The following is a 22,115-nucleotide window of genomic DNA, read 5'->3' on the forward strand; positions in this document are numbered from 1 at the left end:
TATTGCATCACCTAGGTACTTGCAAATTTTAATAATCTAAACTAGTTTTGTTGATTTCAATCATACTTTCTAATAAATTATTTACTTTGGTGCCCAAATGTTAAAACTATTTTGGAAGCTTTGGATTAATGTATCGCCTCTGATAATTATGCACTGCTTTAAATATTTTTACTGTTCTAAGAACAGGAACTACGTCAAATTAAAACCTTGAAATATATTGAATGTATTTTGAACACCATTATACCAACTCATGTCCAAATTAATTTAAGATCGTGTGAAAATACTTCGTATGTTAAAATATCTGACTCACCGGATTTTCACCATTATCTGCAATTATTTTCTTTGTTACTGAAAAATGTTTTTATTGTGCAAAACATATAATTCAATACAGGTGCCCGTATTAGTCGTCTATTTAATCGTACAATAGGTTTCCTGGATTTCATCTTATCTGGTACTATGATGGGGGTCAGTTATTGTTTCTAGAGGAATTTATAGGAACTGTATATATGTTATAGTATCAATATGACGATATATTACCAATGAAAAAAGAAAATACAATGAAGTCGTACTACTTGTAAATACAATGAGTAAAATGCTAGTAAATTAAAAATATAAATAGATAGTATATAATTAAATAAGTATACATTAAGGACGTTAAGGTTTCAATAAATTAATATCTTTTTTGCTATACCCTATTTGCTAAAGTTGACTATAATGAACCACCAATACCAGAGGTGACGACAAACGAAGAAATAAATATTGAGGAGGAAGAGGTAAAGGAAGCGTTAAGGAAATTAAAAAATAGAAAATCACCAGGAGAGGACAGAATACCGAACGAACTCAATGTACGGAGGACCAGATCTGACCAAATAACTATTAAAACTAATCAAAAAATAAAATAACAAAAAAGAATTCCTCAAGAATGAAGATCAAGCATCCTAATACCTCTCTTCAAAAAGGGAGACAAATAAGACCCGGAAAATTACAGAGGAATTAATTTATTAAACACAACACTAAAACCAACAACCAGGAGACATCTCTCTTATGTGGGCAGGTGTGGGCCAGGACTCGCCGAACGCGTACTCTCTTATTAACGATAACTCTGGGCATTCACATAGGACATGCTCTACAGTTTCGTCTTCTCGTTCACACTTCCTACATAGAGGTGTGTCTGCTAGCCCCAGTGTGTGGAGGTGTTTGCTTAGTTGACAATGACCAGTTAAAAAAAAAAACCAACTGCCAAACGTAGATTTTTCCTGGTCATTCCCAAGTACTTCTTTGATGTTGACTCTTCAAGGTTACTTAGTGTTACCCTGGCAAGTTTACATCCTTTCCCTTCTTCCAATCTTTTTACGGTTTGCGTATGGGTTTGACAATTTCCGCGATTGTTGTAGTTGACCAACCAAAAAGATCCCCAGGTCCTAAGAGTCTTAGGCCTGCCGCCTTCCTAGATAATTGGTCAGCAATGCGGTTGCCTTTATTCCTATTGTGTCCTTTAACCCACCTCAGGATGATGGTATTACCATCCGAAGCTTGAGTTAGTGACTCGCGACACTCCATTACTAAACCTGATGTGACACGTGGTCTGTTCAAGGTTAGTAGCGCTTGTCTGCTATCTGTGCAGATCATTATAGTTTTCCCTGCTATACCTTTTTGGGTTATCTCTTTTGCGGCTATGGAGATACCAGTCAGTTCTGTCTGAACTACGCTGGCATTTTTGCGCATACCCCACTTTATTCTTAGGTTCAGTGATCCGGAGTATATCCCGCATCCTGAGCCTTCTTTTATTTTGGCGATATCGGTGTATATGCAATAGGCATTTGCCACGTTTGTCTCCATACACTTTCTTGTTTCAATTTTGTAGGGTTTGTTAAAGACAAATTTTGGTTCAATTGAGTCGCAGCCTGCCTGGTAACGCATCCAGCTCTCCCCGCCAGAAACGAGTTCTCAATTGTCTCATTCCTACATCAAGGTTTGCACCAGCTGAGCGCTGTCGCATCATTGTTACTAGCGCCACTTCTTTGACATATATATCTAGAGGCGTGATGCCAATGATTAACTCCATTGCAGCAGTTGGTGTTGTTTTCATAGCACCTGTTATATATATGCAAGCCATCTGCTGAATATGGTTTAGTTTGTTAATCGCTGTTGCCTGTAGCACTTTTGGTACGTAAGCAATAGCTCCGTAAGTTAGCATTGGCCTAATGACAGCGGTGTAGACCCAGGCGATCACCCTGGGCGTGAGGCCCCAGGTGCGTCCGACCGTTCGTCGACACTGCTCATAGGCAATATATGCTCTTTTAGCTCTACCATCTAAGTGTGAGTTCCATGTTAACTTCCTGTCAAGGGTAATACTAAGGTATTTCACCTCGTCAGAAAAATTTAGACTGTAGTTTAGAATCCTTGGGGGTATTAAGCCCGTGATTCTTCTTTTCCTGGTAAAGAGGACTATCTCTGTTTTCTTAGGATTTATAGATAATGAGTGTTCCTTGCACCATGTTTCTATTAATCGAAGAGCAACTTGTGATTTCTCACATAGTGTGTTCTCAAACTTACCGCTTTGCAGGACAGCAATATCGTCTGCATAGGCTATTGTGTAGAAACCGTTGCTGCTGAGTTGGTCAACCAGGGTATCTAGAACTATGTTCCAGAGTAGTGGTGATAGCACCCCTCCCTGTGTACACCCCGTCGTAACCATGCCTCTAACAGAAACATCTTCTACATTTATGCTTATTGCTCTATTAGAGAGCATACTGAATATCCATTCGCTTATGGTCAGGGGAACTTGAAGGGGACTTGTCCACCTTCCTAGAAATGGCAGGATGCACAATGGGTCTATTGTGGCCTAAGTGATGTGAAACTTAACTCGCCCTCCCTACTCTACAGATACAGAAAACTAACAACCGAAGTAATAACAAATAAATTTAATGAAATTTATAACACTAGCAGAAGAACAACAAGATTTTAGGTCAGGAAGATCATGCACCGACGCTATATTTATAACGAGGCAGGTGCACGAGAAATCATTAGAATACAATAAACCGTTATATCTATGTTTTGTGGACCTTAAGAAGGCATTTGATCGAGTCAAATTAAATGACCTTATCCACTTATTGTACGCAAGAGAGATACCTCTAGGAATAATCAAAACGATCGAAAATATCTACCAAAACAACACAATAAAAGTAAAATTAGAAGAACTTACTGACTCTATTGAAGTTGGCAATGGGATAAGACAGGGAGATTCTCTGAGTCCTGTATTATTCAACTGATTATAGATAAAATAATAAAAAGTAAGAACTAAAAAAGGATACCAAATGGGAGAAAAACAACTTAAAATAATCTGCTATGCAGACGACGCAATACTACTCTCTCAGAGTGAAGATGATTTACGTATGCTGCACCAATTTAATATAACTACCAGACAATTTAACACGTTAATTTCCCCAAAAAAGACAAAATGCATGGTTATAACAGCAAATTTACTAAGATGTAAATTGGAACTTGAAGCTCAGATAATAGAACAAGTGATGGAGTTTAAATATCTATTCATCACATTATCTAATTACGGAAAGCTCGAAACATAAGTGGAAGATCAAGTGAATAGAGCAAACAGAGACGTAGTTGGCTGAATGAAACAATATGGAGAAATAAAAATATCGGTAAAGAAATGAAAGGCAGAATTAACAAAGCAGTCATCAAACTAATAATCACATACGCGGCAGAAACAATACCTGACACAGAGAGGACAAAAAGGGTGTTAGAAACAGCAAAGATGAAAACAATTAGAAAAATTGATAGAAATAGAAAAGTACATATATACGACGTAGATGCAAGGTGGAGAACATCAAGCACTGGTTAAGAAGAGTAGAATGGAACGATCAAATAAGTTATAAGTTTCAAATTCGATATAATGTATATAAAATACGTTAAAAGAAAGAACATGTTTCTGTAGAGACGGTGTTAAAAAATTAAAAGATATAAATACATTTAAAATTTACAGGGTAAGTCTCTAGAGAGTTTTCAAACACATTTGGTTTAGGTTCAAAATGGAAGACAATAAAAAAGCCTTGTGTAAAAAAGTTGGTGTCATTCACAAAATAATTGAGTTTTTAAGAAACTATAATAGTTTTAAAAAAGAACACGCTTCATTTGTTTATTTAGACTAAACGTGGATTTTTGTTCAAGGTGGAATAAAACGGATTTGGCAGGACGAGAGTAAAAATCCTTAAAACGTACCGATACTGAGGGAAAGAGACATATTATATTGCACGCGGGTGGAAATCATGGTTTTTGTCAAAATCAAAATCGGTTGATTATCACCAACAAATTCCTGGACAGTACATACAATAAAAGAATGATTAACGAATTTCAATTCCTCAGGATTCCTTCAAACCGGAATTACTACAGTTAGTCAAAAGGAATGAAAAATCAAACATATGTATAGTAGACGAGATAGTATACAAGTTTTGGATAGGTATAATGTGTTAAGACTGCCCACTTACCATTGTGAATTCAATCCAATTGAACATATTTGATGAGATAACGATTGGAAGTAACGGTTAGAGTAATGTAGCAGTTTTGGAAACATGGCAAGAAGCATTGAATACTGCTACTCCTGCAATTTGGGAAAAAGTGTGCGGAAATGTAAAAAGTTACTAGACGAATGTTGAATGGGTCATTATTCACAATCCAAATGAAGATACTGATGTTAGTGATTATAAGTATAGATCTATTTTTTATTATTTTATCAGTAAATACTTACCACTAAAATTTAGAAACAACAGAATTTGTAATTTTCTTCTATTTTACACTAATAATTGTATATTTCTCTAAATGAATGTAAAATCCATTATCAGTTAAAATCGTATTTTAGCTTGTCTTCGACAAATATTGGAAGAATTTGCTTTTAACTTTAATGACTGTTTAAGTGAAAGCGTTCATCCCTAATCTAAAATTGCTGCAAATTCATGAAATATACTGTACATAATTTTATCACTGTTGTTCTAAGTAATCCAAGATGTTACCGTTTGAATGGCTAGGTAGATTTTCTTTTAGCTTTTCAGTACCTGCTTTTTCTTTAGGTTTTTCCTGTGAAGATTTTCCGAACCTTATTTAAGCTTTTTAAATATATGAATCAAAACGTTTTTAGAAAATAAGTGATTTTTTTATATGCTTTCTTCGTATCCTGGTTCGTATTTTTACTTTTGATCCTTTTTTTTATTAAACCAGGAAGTATACAAGAAGCTAATTAAGCCAACGTTATCGTCCTATATGCTATAGATAGACTGTTTGGGATTTAAGGTTTTTATTAGATCTTAGGTATAGAAGGTATAAAAATAAACAACAATTTTTTCCTTTTACCATTTATTCAAAATCAACATTATAACTAGATCTAGTATCACACATTCAATGGCAAGATGGCCTTTTTATCTAAAATTGAATATCTTTTTATTAAAAAATTACACCTAAGTCATATTTTCACAGAAATATAATACGTACGAGTATATTAATTTTAGCCTTAAATTAATGTCATTTTATTTCAATTTTATATGAGTAAAGCGATTAGAATGAAAAATTATAGTAGGTATGTATATAATATATGCAAATTTAATTTTGATGAGATACTATGTTTTTGGTGATAACAAATTAATAATTACGAAAAATAGTTAACAAAGGGGACATAAAAAAAACATCATCATTAAAAAAACGTCATTTATAAAATAATCTTAAACCATGGTACCGAAAATCACGTAGGTAAAAGTATATATCTACAAAAAAGTAGATTGAAGAAAACAGAAAAGAGAATTTAACAAAACTATACGTTTGTTCAATTGAAACCCATCGTTTTTTAGGTTAGCCTTAGAAACGGTTGTAATCACTCAACTATGCTCTGCAATGTAGTTAAGTATGTAAAAGTCACACTGATCAATTTCAATCATTTGTATTTGACTGAGATTTTAAGTAATTTGATTTATTAAAACGCATATTTTGCGCATGCAACTGTCAAGGAATGTTGTAAATTTAAGAGTGGAAGAAAAGAGGCGAATGATAAGCTGCGACCAGGTGCTGTGTGTGCTGCATCAACAGACAGGAATGTGGCATGTGTGGAAGCTTTGAATGGAGAAAATCGTTGAATAAGAGCAATTTTAAAAAATTGTGTAAGTATGGGATCTGTAAATAAGCGCTGGCTTACAGCAAAGTTTGTGTGCAATGGGATTCTAGTTTTTTGTCAGTGAATCATAAAAGCTTGCAAATGGGTATATATTTGCAACATCTCACGAAATACAGGCAAAACGGTAATTATGACTTTCTTTTGTCAATAATCTCTGACGACGAGTCTTGGTGTCAATATTTTAAACCATCCAGTAAGCTTGACGCCTAATTAACGAAAACCTGTATAATGAATCTTTGAATAAGCTTCCTTAAGCATTAAAACTATAATGTTCAAGGAAGCTCTCACTAGTGTTCTGCACATCCTCATATTGCCAAATTAGTTAAATAAAATCTGCAATGAAATAAATAAAGAATATTAGAGCATCCACCTTATAGTCCTGACTTATCACCTTGCGATTTTCACATCTTTAGGCCAATGAAAAAGGCTTTAAAAGTAATCGTTTTCAGTCGGAAGAAGAAGTACAAAATGCCGTAAAATAATTCTTCCAGGAACAGTCACAAGATTTCTTTAAGCAGTGTATCCATCGTTTGGTAAAACAATGTGATATGTGCCTTAATTGTAGTGGTAATTATTTTTTTGATATATCACGCTTCCTTGGAGGTCGGACTAAAGATTAATATGAACAAGACGCAAATTATGACTAATCTGGTGCTAAATCGAAATATTGCTGTTGATGGAAGGGATATTGTGCAGACTACATCGTATAAATACTTAGGATATAAAATTCGGTTGGTCAAAGATAACCAGACATGTGAGATCCCACATCGCATAGGATTAGCTTGGACAGCGTTTGGTAAATTAAACTATGTATTTAAATCGGATTTACCCATATGCCTCAAAAGGAAAGTCTTTGTGAAATGTCTGTTACCTGTACTCACTTATGGAGCGGAAACATTAACACTCACAAAAAGGCAGTTAATAAGATTCGCGCGACTCAGATGGCTATGGAGCGCCAGATGTTAGGTGTCTCTCTGAGAGACCGAATCCCAAACAAGGAAATGCGTCGTAGAACAAAAGCAACAGACGCTATCGAAAAAATCGCGTTGTTAAAATGGAATTGGGCAGGACACGTCGCCAGATTATCAGACAACCGATGGACAAAACATATTTTAGAGTGGAGACCAAGGTCAGAAGTAATACGGAGCAGAGGACGCCCACCAATTAGATAAACTGATAACCTGAAGCGTGTTAGCAATAACTAGATGCAAACCGCACAAGACAGACAGATGAAAAGAGCTGAGGGAGACCTATGTCCAGCAGTGAACGCATACAGGATGATGATATCTGATAATACATTTTTTTATCTGATAACACATTAGTAAGGAATTTACGGAGATGCAAGATTGATGAAATAAACCTACGCTACGTGAGACGAAAAATATAGTATAATCAACACAGAAAAAGGATTACTGATATAATAGATAGATAGAGACAAAGAACTATTTGTTACATAAACGAAAGACAATATAACATAAGGATAACACAAAATAAGAAGAAAATATGTTAAGTGTATATGAAAATGTAATAATAAAATATAGCCATTTGTATTCAATAAAGATTTAGTAGGCTATTGTGCTTCTGTTGCATGTTTCTATAATCTAGGAAACAAAATTAATTTGTTATATTAAAGATTTTATATTTAGGGATGTATTATAGTAGTGATATCAATGAAACACTTAAAAAGACAACATAATTCCACATACTATTCGCTTTTACAATATTGAAATTTGTTATTGTGGAGACATATTTTTTAAATACGCAATTTTTCGTTATATAATAGTTCCTTGATGTGTTATAACTTTGTATATTAACATTTTTTTCACTATAAAACTATTTGTTAAATAAAACAATAATACCGAAAATCCGACTACAGAACTTAAGCTTCTTACAAAACCTTTGTTTTGTTGTTACTATCTGTGTCACCTATATTATTCGAATTCCACACGATTCTAATTAGTTTAGCTTCAATACTACTAATTGAGATTACAGAAGAAATAAAACGTAAAAAACTGTCAAACCATAATATGTAATGAGAAAAATATTGACTAAGAATGAACCGATAGAAAAGGAAGTATATTAAATAAAATTCCAGCGGTTTTATGAGTGACAATAAAAAATTGACTTATTTATGAATGACAGTCAAATACTTGTACAAGAATTAATAAAAGATAAGTGGTTATTGAATTACGCTTTTTAGTAAATATTATCGAAAAACTCAATAAATTACATTTATATAATATCGTTGCAAGGAAAAGTGCATATATGTATACCAAAATAAATGCCTTGTTTTAATTTATATTTGTTTAATTTTGTAAAGGTAGAAGATATTCCGGATATTTTTACACTTGTATGGCTTTGTTTGGTATATTTTCGAATTAGTACAAATTATTTCAGTAATTTTTAAAAACAGAATTAATATCAAAATAGCTAACACAAATCCTAAACCAGATTAAATTTTCTAATAAAATTTCTAAATCAGTCACTAACATTTTTCAAAATAGGGACATAAATCAAGTGGATATAATCTAAATACATAATCTAATTTCACTGGCTCATATATAAATATGTAACAACCAATAGTTTATATAATTTCTATATAAAATACAAAAGTCACAGTACCAATTTTGCTGATATTAGTTTTCTTAGAACTTAATACTTAATCCGCTTGACCATGGGAGCAAACTAGTATACGGTTTTAGGAGCGAACTAGTAAATAATTAAAAGGGTTTTTTGACCTCCGGAGCGATCTAGTGTGCTCCGAGGAAAAGATATCCTTATAATCTATACATTTAATCACATCAATACATTTCAGAGGACATTGTTATTATTTGACAATTGAAGAGAAATAACTTTTTCCACGTTTTACTGTTGAAATAATTTAAGAAATAAAAATACTTATAAAATAAAAATTATATCAAATATGCAAAAGAATGATGAAGATGAAAATACAACATTTTGGAAATATATTCATCTCTCTTTCATTCTTAAATCGAGTCGGCCCCAAACTATGTTCAAATATAACTGAGTGTCTTACAATGCAATATTGAGATAAAATACCAGAATCAAAAAAATATGTTTATTTTCAAACACTTTCATCACAAGAAAGAACTTTTCCAATTTTAGAAATTACAAGAACTTGTTTTCGTTTTTGGTTCAACCCCTGTGAGCCGTTTTTATAAAATTGACCAAACGCGGTCATCAGTTATCATTTGCATTGGCCATTCCTAATGTAAGATGGACTGGAAAATACACGAAGTGAAGAGCGAAGAGGTAAAAAGAGGTTTTCTCGTAAAAAGAGGTTTTGGAATTCTTCTAGTTGGAGGATCACTTTTAGTTGCTCATTAAGATCATATTTTGTTCGTTTGTTATTTTAATGAATCCAATCTGTAAGCACGAGATAAAAAACAATATTAAGAAATAATAATAACGAGATAATTATAGGTATAAAAGACAAACTTGAGAGCCTTTGCCAACCTTGTTCTAAACCATCCACGGATGATCGCATAAATGACAAAGGTCCAAAAATAACAAAAGAAGAAGTTATTTATGCAGTAAAAGCACAGAACAACGGAAAAACCATCAGTTCAGACAATATCAGTGTCGAATTACTTAAATTAATTGCAGACAAAGAAAGCAAAGCCTCGACTTAATGACAGCACTATTCAATAAGATATATGACACAGGTAAAATACCATTAGCCTGGTTAAAATCAACATTCCTAACATTTCAAAAAAAATTCAATGTCTCAGTCCGACGAGAAGTGCGACAATGTGCGTCTTATCACCGCTATTATTTAATCTGTATTCGGAATCTATATTCAGAAAAGCATTAGAAGAGGTTCAAGGTGGAATCAAAATTAACAGAACCAGCATAGACAATGTCAGGTACGCTGATGATACCGTCCTAATAGCAAGCAACGCACAAGAACTACAAAATATAATAAATAAGGTAGTTCGTCATAGCGAAATGTTCGGTTTACATCTAAATGTTTTCAAAACTAAAATTCTAGTATTTTTAAAGATACCAACAAACGTACATTTGTATGCCAAGGGACAAATAATAGAACAGGTAACTTCCATAAAATATTTGGAAGCAAATATCAACAGCCAGTGTAATCCAAAAAAAGAAATCCTATCAAGAATTGAACAAGCGAGGAAAACACTCATGAACATGAAAACATTTTTTACAATATTAGACCTTAGTCTAGAGCTTAGAATTCGAATGATCAGATGTTACATTTTCTCTGTTTTGCTGTATGGCTGTGAAAGTTGGACAATGGACTCTGAAATAGAAAATGTGACGGATGCTGAGAATTCCATGGATACAAAAAGTTACCAATGGTGAGATACTTCGGCGCATAAGTAAACAAAAATTGTTACTCAGCATAATTAAAGAGAGAAAAATACAATACTTGGGTTATGTATGGTGAGATGAAACATATGAATTACTCCAAATCATATTGGATTGTAAAGTTCAGTGCAAAAGATCAATTGGAAGCCGCCAGAACTCGTGGCTGAAAGACCTGAGAGATGGTTTGACCGCTTATGCTCAGAAATATTTCGTGCAGCAGTTTTTAAAGCTACAATTGCCATTTGGATCGCCAACCTTCGAAAGAAGCCGGCACAAAAAGAATAACAAGAATCTGTAAGCATATGCTTTACTGTTAATGATACATTGCATTTTGAACATAGAGGTAGATTTTTTGAAGCCATCAAGTGTCCATAAGGTAATCTAGTATTGTTGATTATCAGTCTACGTATAACTATTTTTTCTCTTCTGCTCATGTTGGGTAGTTGCAATATCTTGATGGTCCAGTTTGTAAATCAATTTTGCTTATAAATTGTTATGTGTTTTGGATTTAGGTGTATTAACACTCGAAGCAGAGGACGACCACCGACTAGATGGACGGATAATATAAAGTGCATCACCACAAGTTGGATGCAAGAAGCTCAAGATAGAAATAGATGGAAAATTTTACGGGAGGCCTACGTTCAGCAGTAAACAAATAAGGGGTAATTGATTGATCAACTTTACTTATTTCTTTGTCAAAAGATAATATCTGGATGAAAAACGTTCTTACTTCAAATGAACTTTACAATTAACAGTTTTCTCGTGGGTAATTTGCGAACACCCTATACACAGTTATTTCAACTATTTATCCCGTACAGATTAAATGTATTACTTAAAGCTATAGAAAATGTGGATGTAAAAGAATCACATAATAATTAAAAACAAGTTTCGCTTAAAAAAGGTAGAGATTCGTGACACAACATCGCCATCTTCTTATTTCATAACGGAAGTCACTTCATTATTATGGTTATTTATACACCAAGGGCAATTTGTGCATGTTTATTTTTATTTTTACCAGTGTAATAATTAGTCTATAAAGGCAAAATGTAATACATACTATATTTCGTGATGTTTAAATATCAGGAATGATATATCTGTGGGGTCAAAGGTTATATTAGAATTAGTAAAAACCGTAGGTGGATAACAATCGAAATAATCAAATTCTCCAAAAGTTAAATAAACACTTATTTGTTATACATATTATATAATCGTATTATCGGCATTTCTGTGTAGATTTTTTGCTGGTTACGAAAGAAATAGAGATTTATATGATGTATAAACTATATGCCATTCAGCTTGCTTTATGTGTTTATTAATCCAATTCCTCTATATTTTTACCACATTCTTCTGTAAGACAACGTTTCAATGCAAAAATCCAAGCGTGAACAAAAAAGAAAGAGCTCAAGATGAACGACCAAACACGGTTCTTTTCAAACCGATATCTGACGATATCAATATCGAGGGAATTACTGATGACAACGAAGTTCTATTTTCGTACATGTGTAAAACTTCTTAATGTGACATCTTGTGCGTCTAGGAAATGCACCGCGACTAGAAGCAGAGACAACCATACATTGATGGGATGAACCGTACATTGAGATCCCCCACAGGACACACGGCAGCGCTATTTTCACAAGAAGTGGCCTGACTGTCAAAGCAACGAACAGTGATCTCCGTTAAACTCGACAATTGCACAGCAACTTCTGTGTACAACCCTCCAAGAACGAAATTTCTATTTCACCCTCACAAAAACTTCCAATCGTCCAGTCCGAACTCAGTCGTAGGTGCCTTCAACAGCTATCACACAGTATGGGGATATGCAGAAACAAACAATTGCGGACAGACCATCGAATAATAGGCGGAACCTAACGACCTATCTTTGATCCACGATCCGAAACTACCAAGGTCGTTCTACAGAACGAGAATATAGAGGAAGGCGTATAACTCCGACTTGACTTTCGCAAGTGGCGTAATTTACGGCGCCTAAACAAGGACGGTCTACGACCCTATCTCAACACAGCAACGTCTAGTTGGTCTAACTAAACGTACGCAATAGTCAAAACGACAGAATTCCCGAAATTCAATTTCAAAATATCTAAATTGGGCAGATACGCTGCTGAAATAGACCGCTCCTTGGGAAACCTTGAAGCTACCCCAGCAAATTATGATGACCTATCATCGAAATAATTCGAAAATACTTTCGAAGGCACATTCCTAGAGGCTGTAAACAACGGTACTCTGATAAGTAAATACATATCAGAGACTGTGCGAAACAGGCCCCTTTAGTGGGGAATCCACAGAATGTGGAGACCCAAAGCGCCCTGAATGCGTTTCTGCTAACCTGACACCTTAAATGACGGCTCTCTATCTCTCATTCCATCCGATTAGACGCCTTTCATAAGGGGCAAGGGAAAAGGGCTTCGGAAGTATTCTATCGCCGCTTTCCGGACGGCCCATACTCCTATATAGTGTAAAAAAGCTAGACACTAAATAAGGAACTCCTTAAAAAGTTAAGGGTCTTTGAAATGTGGCTCTCCAGATGCGTTCTCTTGTGTTCTGGACGGATAAAGTCATAAATCAAACAGTGCTGGAAAGACGGAATATTTAACTTGAAATTATATTTACTATAAAGAAGAGAAAACTTGAGTTCCTTGTCCATGTCTCTAGAGGTATAAGTTTCTACAGCTTACAATACAAGAAAAGATAGTTAAAAGAAGAAGCGTGTAACGTAAAAGCATTTCTTGGCTGCGAAACCTTCGTAAATGGTTCGAAATGATATCGGTAGAATTATTCCGTGCAGCTATTTCGAAAGTTGCAAATAGCCACGTTGATCAGCAACCTCCACAGGAAACACTGAACGCAAGATGAAAAAAAATTATGGAAATGAAACCTCTTACATGCTATACTTCCGAAGAAGCTACTTAAAAGTAGTCAAGTCGCAAAGGATGAAAGGTCCGTAAAAGGTCCAGAGAGCGAGGATGAGCGCCCCAGCGGGGAATAGGTTTCAATGCCAGTTAAAGCAAGGATGGACTCAAAATAAGCTCTACAGCAACATAAACTATTCAAAAACTACCAAATTAGACGTAGGGTATACACTTGTAACACAGGTAACCATGTCGTGGGAGTATATTTTTTTGAAGAAAATCTAAACGTTGAGATGTATTTAGATTTTTTAGTAAATCAATTGCCTATATTATTGGAAGACGTTCCACTTCGTATACGTGAAAAATGTGGTTTCTGCATGACGGTGCTTTTGTTCACCATAATTCATGGATTTAAGGTGAACTTGAATATCAGTTTCCCGATAGATGGATTGGAAGAAATGGACCAGTAGTGTGGCCACCCAAATCGCCAGATTTTAATAAAATGGACTTATTTTTTTGGGGTTACGTTTAGAATGAAGTTTATAAAATACCTCCAACAAAAGGGGATGAGATGAAAGATAGAATACGAAGTGTATTTCGAAGTGCTAGTGTACAAATGCTTCGTAATATAAGTGACTCAGCCTTGATTAATGTTAAACAAAAATGTTGTGAGAGAGCATTGACTTCATATAGTTTTTTACTTGAGACCATGAACTCGTTTTGACTTAATCCTTTTTTTTTAATTTTGAATTATGATCTTCGTCCCAAAAATTTATAAAACAAGACAAACATAGAATATATCAGATCAGCAACACAAACAGAAAAATATCATAATAATATCTTTATGATTTAAGAATATTTTTTACAATATTAATAAATATCGACAGCATTTGAATGCTAATAACAAGAAATATAATCTATATTCAAATCAATACATACATTTTTTAGGACCATAATATGTTTTTTGTTTTGATTACTAACTAATTTAAGAATGGCATTTTTAAACAACCGTTCTCTTTACTGATTTTATGTTTTTTTTATGTGCAACAAATGATTGTTATTCAATGACACATCACAAAACTTTCCAAAAATATGTCTCCCCAAGGTCTTTTATACACACTGCTCCAAGAAACAACGGCATCAAGAGGATATGTTTGTATTTGTGTATATAATTTTTATTACAGACTTCAAATTTGTAAAAAAAATCGAAGAATATATTTTTACATAAAATAACCTAAAAAAAAGGATTGTGTAGATTTTAATTTTCTGATTGAGTTTATTAGGATATACTTCTGGATTTATTAGCTAAGTCCAGATTACTTACAACTTAAAACAGGGCTAACCTCGGTATGTCATTATCTTGTCTTCACTCTAACTATTCCACCATATTCAATTTTTTTAAAAGCAATTTAGGACAGAAGACAATTATTGTACTTATATGCAAATGTGTACATCAAAATGTTAGTGGTGTATTGACGAGAATTCATATTGCATAATTTTTGGCGATATTGATGCAAAAAACGAGAACAAAAATGGATGAATATTCAAACTATATAAATATACTAAAACAAATCATCCGGACCAAACTAAGAATCTACAAGACAACTTTAAAACCTAGCATGCTATTAAAGCAAAAACTAACTTAATAATATTGTTAAAAACAATAAAAAAGGAATGAACATATTGAAGGTTCAAATAAAGAAGAGTGAATCGCTTGAGCTAAATCAACAATAAGACAACGGAGTGCAGGGCATCCGTAAAAGAGGTAGAATTATGATCTAAGCATGTATGAGACACGTGTAAAATATGTGAACAAATAATTTGGCAGAAATCAACAAACAAGAAGAAAAAGAAAATAATTAAGCAACAAGTTTCAGTTTTTACGGAACAGGCGTAAGTCTATCTAGACATTATGGAGACAGTGAGGTCAAAAGAATAAAGTTGTAATGATTTGAAACATCTTTTATGTATACAGTACATCTGCGGTTAGTTCCATAGATCTTTGGCAAGACTATCAGTAATTATAACCACAAGATTTGTGGTTCTGGTCCAAGAAAAATGTCGTTTTAGAGTACATCCTCCGACTTCACACAGGTAAGAGTTCGAAGAGAGAGAAATTCGAAGATGCTTACAACTAGGAAAAGCAGCAATGACTGAACTAAACGGGGTATGATGTGATCGTTACATTACTATGACAAACAAGAAGAGATTCATCCCAACTCTAGTCGTTTCTCTATGTTACTATGCATGCGAGACATGTACAGTAAAATAATCAAATAGACGACGTATAACCGCTTTTAAAATGTGGACATGAAGACGACTGCTTCGAATTCCATGAAATTAAACCCAATCAGTCTCTGTCTAAAACTGTTTACTGTCGAATTTTAAAGTTGTTTAGTCATATCCAACGAACCGGTCACAAAATGGATTGGTTGGTAGTCCACGGAAGGCCCCAGAGTCAACGCCAACGCTTCAGATCTCGACAGCGATGGGCAGACATTACGCAAAAGCTCTTCAACAAAAAGTATACTGAGGCAGTACATGTAACAGATGATCGGGACCAGTGGAGAAATATCATTAGTCAAATTATCCGAGCTGCTCAAGATGAACCACAATATGATGATGAACATTTGAGTATTTCAGTGATGATCGAGTTATCACCAAATAGGACGTAAGGGCTTGAAAAATCACTGCACTTAAACACTCCCACGGTGCCTTACAGAGGGACTTCGACCAGTCAATTCGAAGAACCGTCTGCGTAAATTCCATTGTCGATGGATTAGTGGTGTTTATCACACAAGTAAAGTAAAGGAAGTAAAATAAAACACTTTTTGATGGTGGAAAAACAATCCAGCCAGAGTCTAAGATCGTAGAGTGGAGCAGAGCCCCGAAATCGGAGTCCCAGGGTGCGGAGACCCTATTTGGGAGCCGAGACCAGAGACCGAGAGCAGAAAATATCCCATATTTATAAGTTTATTTATATTTATATGACATTTTCAGATCCCTCGACCAATAGTAAAATTGGAAGCAGTTTTAAGGCGGGGCGATGCGCAGGGTGCGTATGACTCCACGACTTATGCACCAGGATGACAGAGTAATAACTAATTTCTGAATATGCCGACGACTTTAAAAAATATCTTGTACAAAGATAACCCAGTGACCAAATTTATAAAGCTAAAACTCAATTTTAAATAACAATGCAATATGCGCACGCAGAAAATCATTAAAATTAGATTTCATTAAAATCGATATAGGATTAAAACAGGAAGGGTAACTCAGCACAACAAACACACTTGGAAACTTGGTATCTCCTACTAAGTTCTGTAGTGGATGTTGTAAACTGAAGAGATCTACATGTATAGTTATACCAGGCTTGCCGTGGTTTTGTCGAATTTTGGTGTTGTGTTCTTATGTGCGTGTGTATATGTGTGCAAATAAAATCCTTTTGGTTTTAATGTTATAATGAAAACTTACAGAAAGGAAAACATAGTATAAAGTTGTTATGTACAATGACCTAAAAATTTGTAATATAGTAGTACCAAAACAAATAAACATAACAAAAAAAATTAAAATAACCATTTGATGCGTTAATTTCTTGGAACAGATTAAATTTAAAGCTAACATTTACTATTTTTTCTATTTTGTAAAATAGTATTTAATAATTGCTCAACGAGCCTCTGATTTGATTCAATGACACTTTTTAGTTCTCTAATTTCTTTGCTTAGATGTTCAACTTGCTCACTATTTTTTTCAATCTTACTATGTAAAAGGGGTAACGCTGTATTACAATCCATAATTTCAGAATTTTGATCTAGGTTGTTATTAACAACTTTTTTTGAGTAAGTCATTTCGCTTGCTCTAGACGAAATGGTATGTCCATAGTTTTTACGTTGTTTGGCAATGTCATGTGCTGCTTTCAATATATCTTTTGGTAACCTTTTTTCCCGAGGATTTAGAGGTTTTACATTTAAAACTACTCTGTATGCTTTCGGTGAAACCAAAGCAGTCCAGTGTAATAAATTTAGCAAATATTGAGGTAAATAACCATTGAACAGAGCAAGCTCCATATAAGAAATTAGTTTAGTTTGTCTAACTAATTTTGACAAACCAGCGGTTTTCTGCAAACCTTGAATGTCATGTACAGCTATACCTACAAGTAGATTCATTAAAATTACAGTTACGAATAATAAAAATAAAATATATGTAACTTGAGCACTAACTTCTAATAAAAATGGTGGATCTTCCGGATCATCATCAACCAAAAGATCTAAGCTTAATTCACCAGTCATCATTACCATGACAGTAATTAAACCAATGAAGGGGTTAGCAAAAGTTGATGAGTCTGGAAACATAACACAGAAGCTGATAGTAAACCCTATAAGCAGGCATGAATAAGCTAAGAGTAATTTTGCAAATTCGCCTTGCACTCTAGTGTACATTGCAACATATGATCCAAAAACTGGAAGTTGCCCAACCATTAGCATTAAATTAGTCCAACCAAAGAGTACGGCGAAAGCACCTACATGATTCTGCCAAGTATAGGTACGACCAGTATAAATAAAAGAGATGACAAAAACACTTGCTATAACTGTCCATTCTATTATATTTTCAGGGTGTGAAAGATATTGTCTTACCGATGGATATCCTGCCAATCCATAGAGTTTCCTAAGTATTTCGCAGCCTGTTATACCAACTAGCACAAACCATTGCATCTCTATAACAAATGGGTTATTCCGAAGCATATGACCCATCATTGATTTCTTTTCACAAAGTTCTATGACATTTTGCGGTTGAGTATCATTCATATTCTTACCATGGTTATAACAGTTATGCGCTAACGCTGTTAATACATATAATGATAAACTTAACACAAATATAAAACAAAATAACATTCTTGCTATATAATACTTTCTAATTTTTTCCCATTTTAAATAGAGAAAAGCGGAACATAGTGGATGTAACAGAATTTCTTTTTGTCCTTCATCGACAAATGTATTTAAAAAGCTTATTTCTCTAGGGTGACAATATTGTAATATTCCTCTAAAATCCAGGCGCAGCTCTACTTCTCTGTTAGATGATTCAGGATGATGGTGTAAAGTTATAGCTGAATCTAATTTTTGTGTTATCATTGCTAGAGAAGCTGGTGTTTTCCGCGTAATTATACCTAATGCTGTCATACCAAATTTTGATTTAGCTGTAACATCAGCACCATGATATACTAAAACTTCTACACACTGTGACAATTCATTTAAAGCTGCTATATGTAAAGGTGCATACCCATATTGGTCTTTAGTATTAATATCTGCACCATAATTTACTAAAATTTCTATGATGTCGTAAGATCGTGCTGCCTTTCCTACAGCGCAATGTAGAGGTGTTCTTTTATCACAGTCTCCCATGTTAGGATTAGAATTACCTTTCCTTAGTAACAACTCAACACAGTCATAAGCTTGAGCTCTAGCTGCAAGATGTAAGGGGGATTGTGCTCTATGGTTTCTAATATTCGCGTCGGCACCATTGTCAAGAAGAATCTCTATACAATCAACATAACCACTTTCAGCTGCCAAATGTAAAGGTGTTTGTTCCTTATCTTTTGTTTTTGTATTTACTTTAAACTTTTTTGGTTCGAGCAATATTTTTAAGCACTGTGGATGACCCAAATCAGCAGCTAGATGAACCGGGGAAAATCCTGAGTTTTCACTTTGGGCAACATCAGCACCTTCTTGGGTAAATAGCTTAACGCAAGCAATAGCATTAGCTCGCACAGCACAATGTAAGACACTTTCGTGGGAACTGTGTGGGCTATTGGTAAGAGTTTGGACATTAGCATCATTGTTGAGTAGTATTAAAGCTGTTTCTGGACTATCACCAAATGCAGCACAATGTAAAGGACTATAGCACTTATATAGCGCATTAACATCACAGCCTTTGGCTATAAGAAATTTGGTTCCTTGCACACATCCACTAAACGAGGTCAAATGTATTGCACTTAGTCCTTGACTCGGTTCAAAGTAGTGCAAGTCAGCTCCTAAATTAAGAAAACCATCTAATAAATCATGTCTTTTCATAAAAGCAGCCCATAAGAATGCGGTATTAATTTCTACCTTAGAAGCACCTTTAAAATGATCTTGTAAATTATCTTTCTGTATTTTTTTACTTTCTATATCATCTAAAAGTTGATGCCGCCCGGAAGATACCTTCATGTGCTCCAAAAGATTGGTTTTGATTGTATCGTGACATATTTGAACAGTTAGATCGGCACTAGTTGAAAATTCTTCAAAGCTCTCGTAAATGTGCGGTGTGTGATCAGCAGGAGGTGAAGGGCCACATTCCATATATTCGAAGTCATCTGAGGGAAGCTCTTCTTCGAAAATGTTTTCTGGATCATCCGTAGCCTTTTTCCAACGCAAGATAGTGTTGGAAGTAGGAGTCCGATAGAGGTGTAGATTTGTAGCGTCGACATTAACGCTAACGGACCTACCCAATCTTTTTGAGTTGCAGCTTGAATCTTGTAAGCCGTAATTGTCCATCCCATAGAACGTGTGATTTTCTGAGGCGGACACCATTTCACTGAAACAAATAAAACAATCATTAAAACGAGGAAAAACTAGATAAATTTAGTAATGTTATATTAGGCCTTGCAGATACAGCTTTATTAAATCTTTATATATATATATATATATATATATATATATATATATATATATATATATATATATATAATATGTCTGGGTAAAATTAATGCGTGAATTATAATAAAAGACAAAAACCTTTGCATGCCACGATATAACTTTTTGACTAACAGTACGCATAAGATAAGATTACCTCTACTGCATTAGCCATTTCATAACACGCATATTATCTTCCGGTAGGTAGACTACTGCTTAGAAAAGGTTTGACATATGCATGGCATAACTTTCTTCACAAGTATTTTTTGGTCTTTAATTATAAATAGTTCAGCGTCAGCCGCTGAACAGTACGGACGTGCAGTAGAAGCGACACCTGAAGACCGCCGAGGAGCTGTAGCGTTGAGTCGAAGCCGGACTTATCAGTCTGTGCCGTGAATATAAGCACGGCAGAGCGGAGACTTGCGTTAGCCGCGGCCGAGGCCACTAGAGGCAAAAGCCTATGCCGAGACAAAGCTGAACCGGGGAGATTTGTATTAATCGAATCTTCACGGAGGCCAAAATCAAGGCATAGGCAAGTGAAAAAGTAAACGGGCTTAGCCCGTCGGGATACTTCCTGTACTACGATTGGGATGACACTGTGAGGTGTAATATTTTAGAAATTACACCTGGCAGACACGGCCCCAAGGTCAGGGAGGTAAGAAATTCAAGCGGATCCCACTCTAGTTCTGCCTAGAGCGTGAACTTCCGAGTAAAGGTACTGGGTGGCACCCAGAAGCCGTGCTGACAACGGGTCAGACGGTCAAAAAAATAAGCTTTCCTCCAAAGATTAGGACTTCCACCCCACGCGATTATGGATCGGTCACGATCCCCACCCTGCCGAAAGGCCACTCCAAGCCCCAATGGTTATAGTTCGAGGTATAAACTCAACTATAATATCTATGATGCCCTCCTAGAAGACCAGGACACAAATTACGAGATCTTTGAAAATCTCCCCACCGAGGACATACACGAAGGGGACTTCAAACGCCCCAAGACCAAGAAAAAACGAACAAAAGACCGCGCGGAGGGAAACCGCGAAAAAGAAATGTACTCCACTGACGACGACGTACCACTCGAAAAACGAGCCACTACAAAAAGGATGAGACAGAGGAGCAGTGAGGACGAAAAGTCCGCACTGGCAAAGATGAAGATGATATTGAAAGAAAAGGACGCCGAAATAGCAGCACTAAAACAGAAAATTGAAGAACTGCAGGATACGATAGTAACCTCGCAAAAAACAATAATTGGCCACATTGACTCAAAGTTCCAAGAACTTAGCAATGGAAAAGAAAATAAAAAAACCAAGAAGACAACAGAAACGGTCTCAAAAGAGAGCAGCAAAGAAGATACCTGGGAAACCCAAGCCAAAAAGGCGTCAAAACCGGAAAAGTCTACGGGAACAATCCCAAAGACAAAAGCAACCGCAGAAAAGTCCACGGGAACAATCCCAAAGACAAAAACAACAATAGAAAATACAAAAAAGGGAAAACAAGCAGAAGAACCCAAAAACAGCAAGAAGAAGGCCGTGAAGGAAGACTTCCCTCCACTAGCGACCCCTAGTGCAACAGAACTAGAGTGTCATCAGGAAAGAGATGCGCGCGCTACACCACGCCCTCCGACTCCATGCCAAGCACAAGCAATGGAAACCGACGGAGAACAAACCACGAAACAAGATAAACCAACGTGGAAACCAAAGCCGCCTGTAATTAAATTACAGAGCGTCAGCCAGACAGGAGCAATACTAGACATTGCTCAGAAAAAGAAGGTGATAACGTCGAATAGACTATCGAGAAGTGGACGAGAAACGTTAATACAAGCGAAAAATCCAGAAGATTATAGGTCTATGGTAAAAATCATAGAGGAGTATAGTCAAAAAACACCTATACAGTGGATTGCCTTCCCACTAGAGGAAGACATAAAACCAAGAATGGTTTTAAGAGGACTACCTCCAAACACAGACGTTACAGAAATGTTCAATACTCTCAAAGAAGAGTATGATATCGAATGTGAATCAATAAAGAATATGATTTCCAGAAAGAGTGATAAAAGAAATCT

General features: G+C 35.1%; 1 protein-coding gene across 1 annotated transcript; it reads right to left on the bottom strand.

Annotated features, from left to right (window-relative positions):
• Positions 1–5,363: 5,363 nt before the first annotated feature.
• LOC140431321 (transient receptor potential channel pyrexia-like) lies at positions 5,364–19,966 on the bottom strand. The gene has a single exon (XM_072519254.1). It carries the CDS (start codon positions 19,956–19,958, stop codon positions 17,010–17,012), a length of 2,949 nt encoding a protein of 982 aa, XP_072375355.1. The 5' UTR covers positions 19,959–19,966; the 3' UTR covers positions 5,364–17,009.
• Positions 19,967–22,115: the final 2,149 nt, after the last annotated feature.

The sequence above is a fragment of the Diabrotica undecimpunctata genome, unplaced genomic scaffold, assembly GCF_040954645.1.
Source record: "Diabrotica undecimpunctata isolate CICGRU unplaced genomic scaffold, icDiaUnde3 ctg00000631.1, whole genome shotgun sequence".
Classification (NCBI taxonomy): domain Eukaryota; kingdom Metazoa; phylum Arthropoda; class Insecta; order Coleoptera; family Chrysomelidae; genus Diabrotica; species Diabrotica undecimpunctata.

Coding starts and splice junctions, on each gene's coding strand:
- LOC140431321 (XM_072519254.1), bottom strand. CDS start 19,958: ATGGTGTCCGCCTCAGAAAATCACACGTTCTATGGGATGGACAATTAC.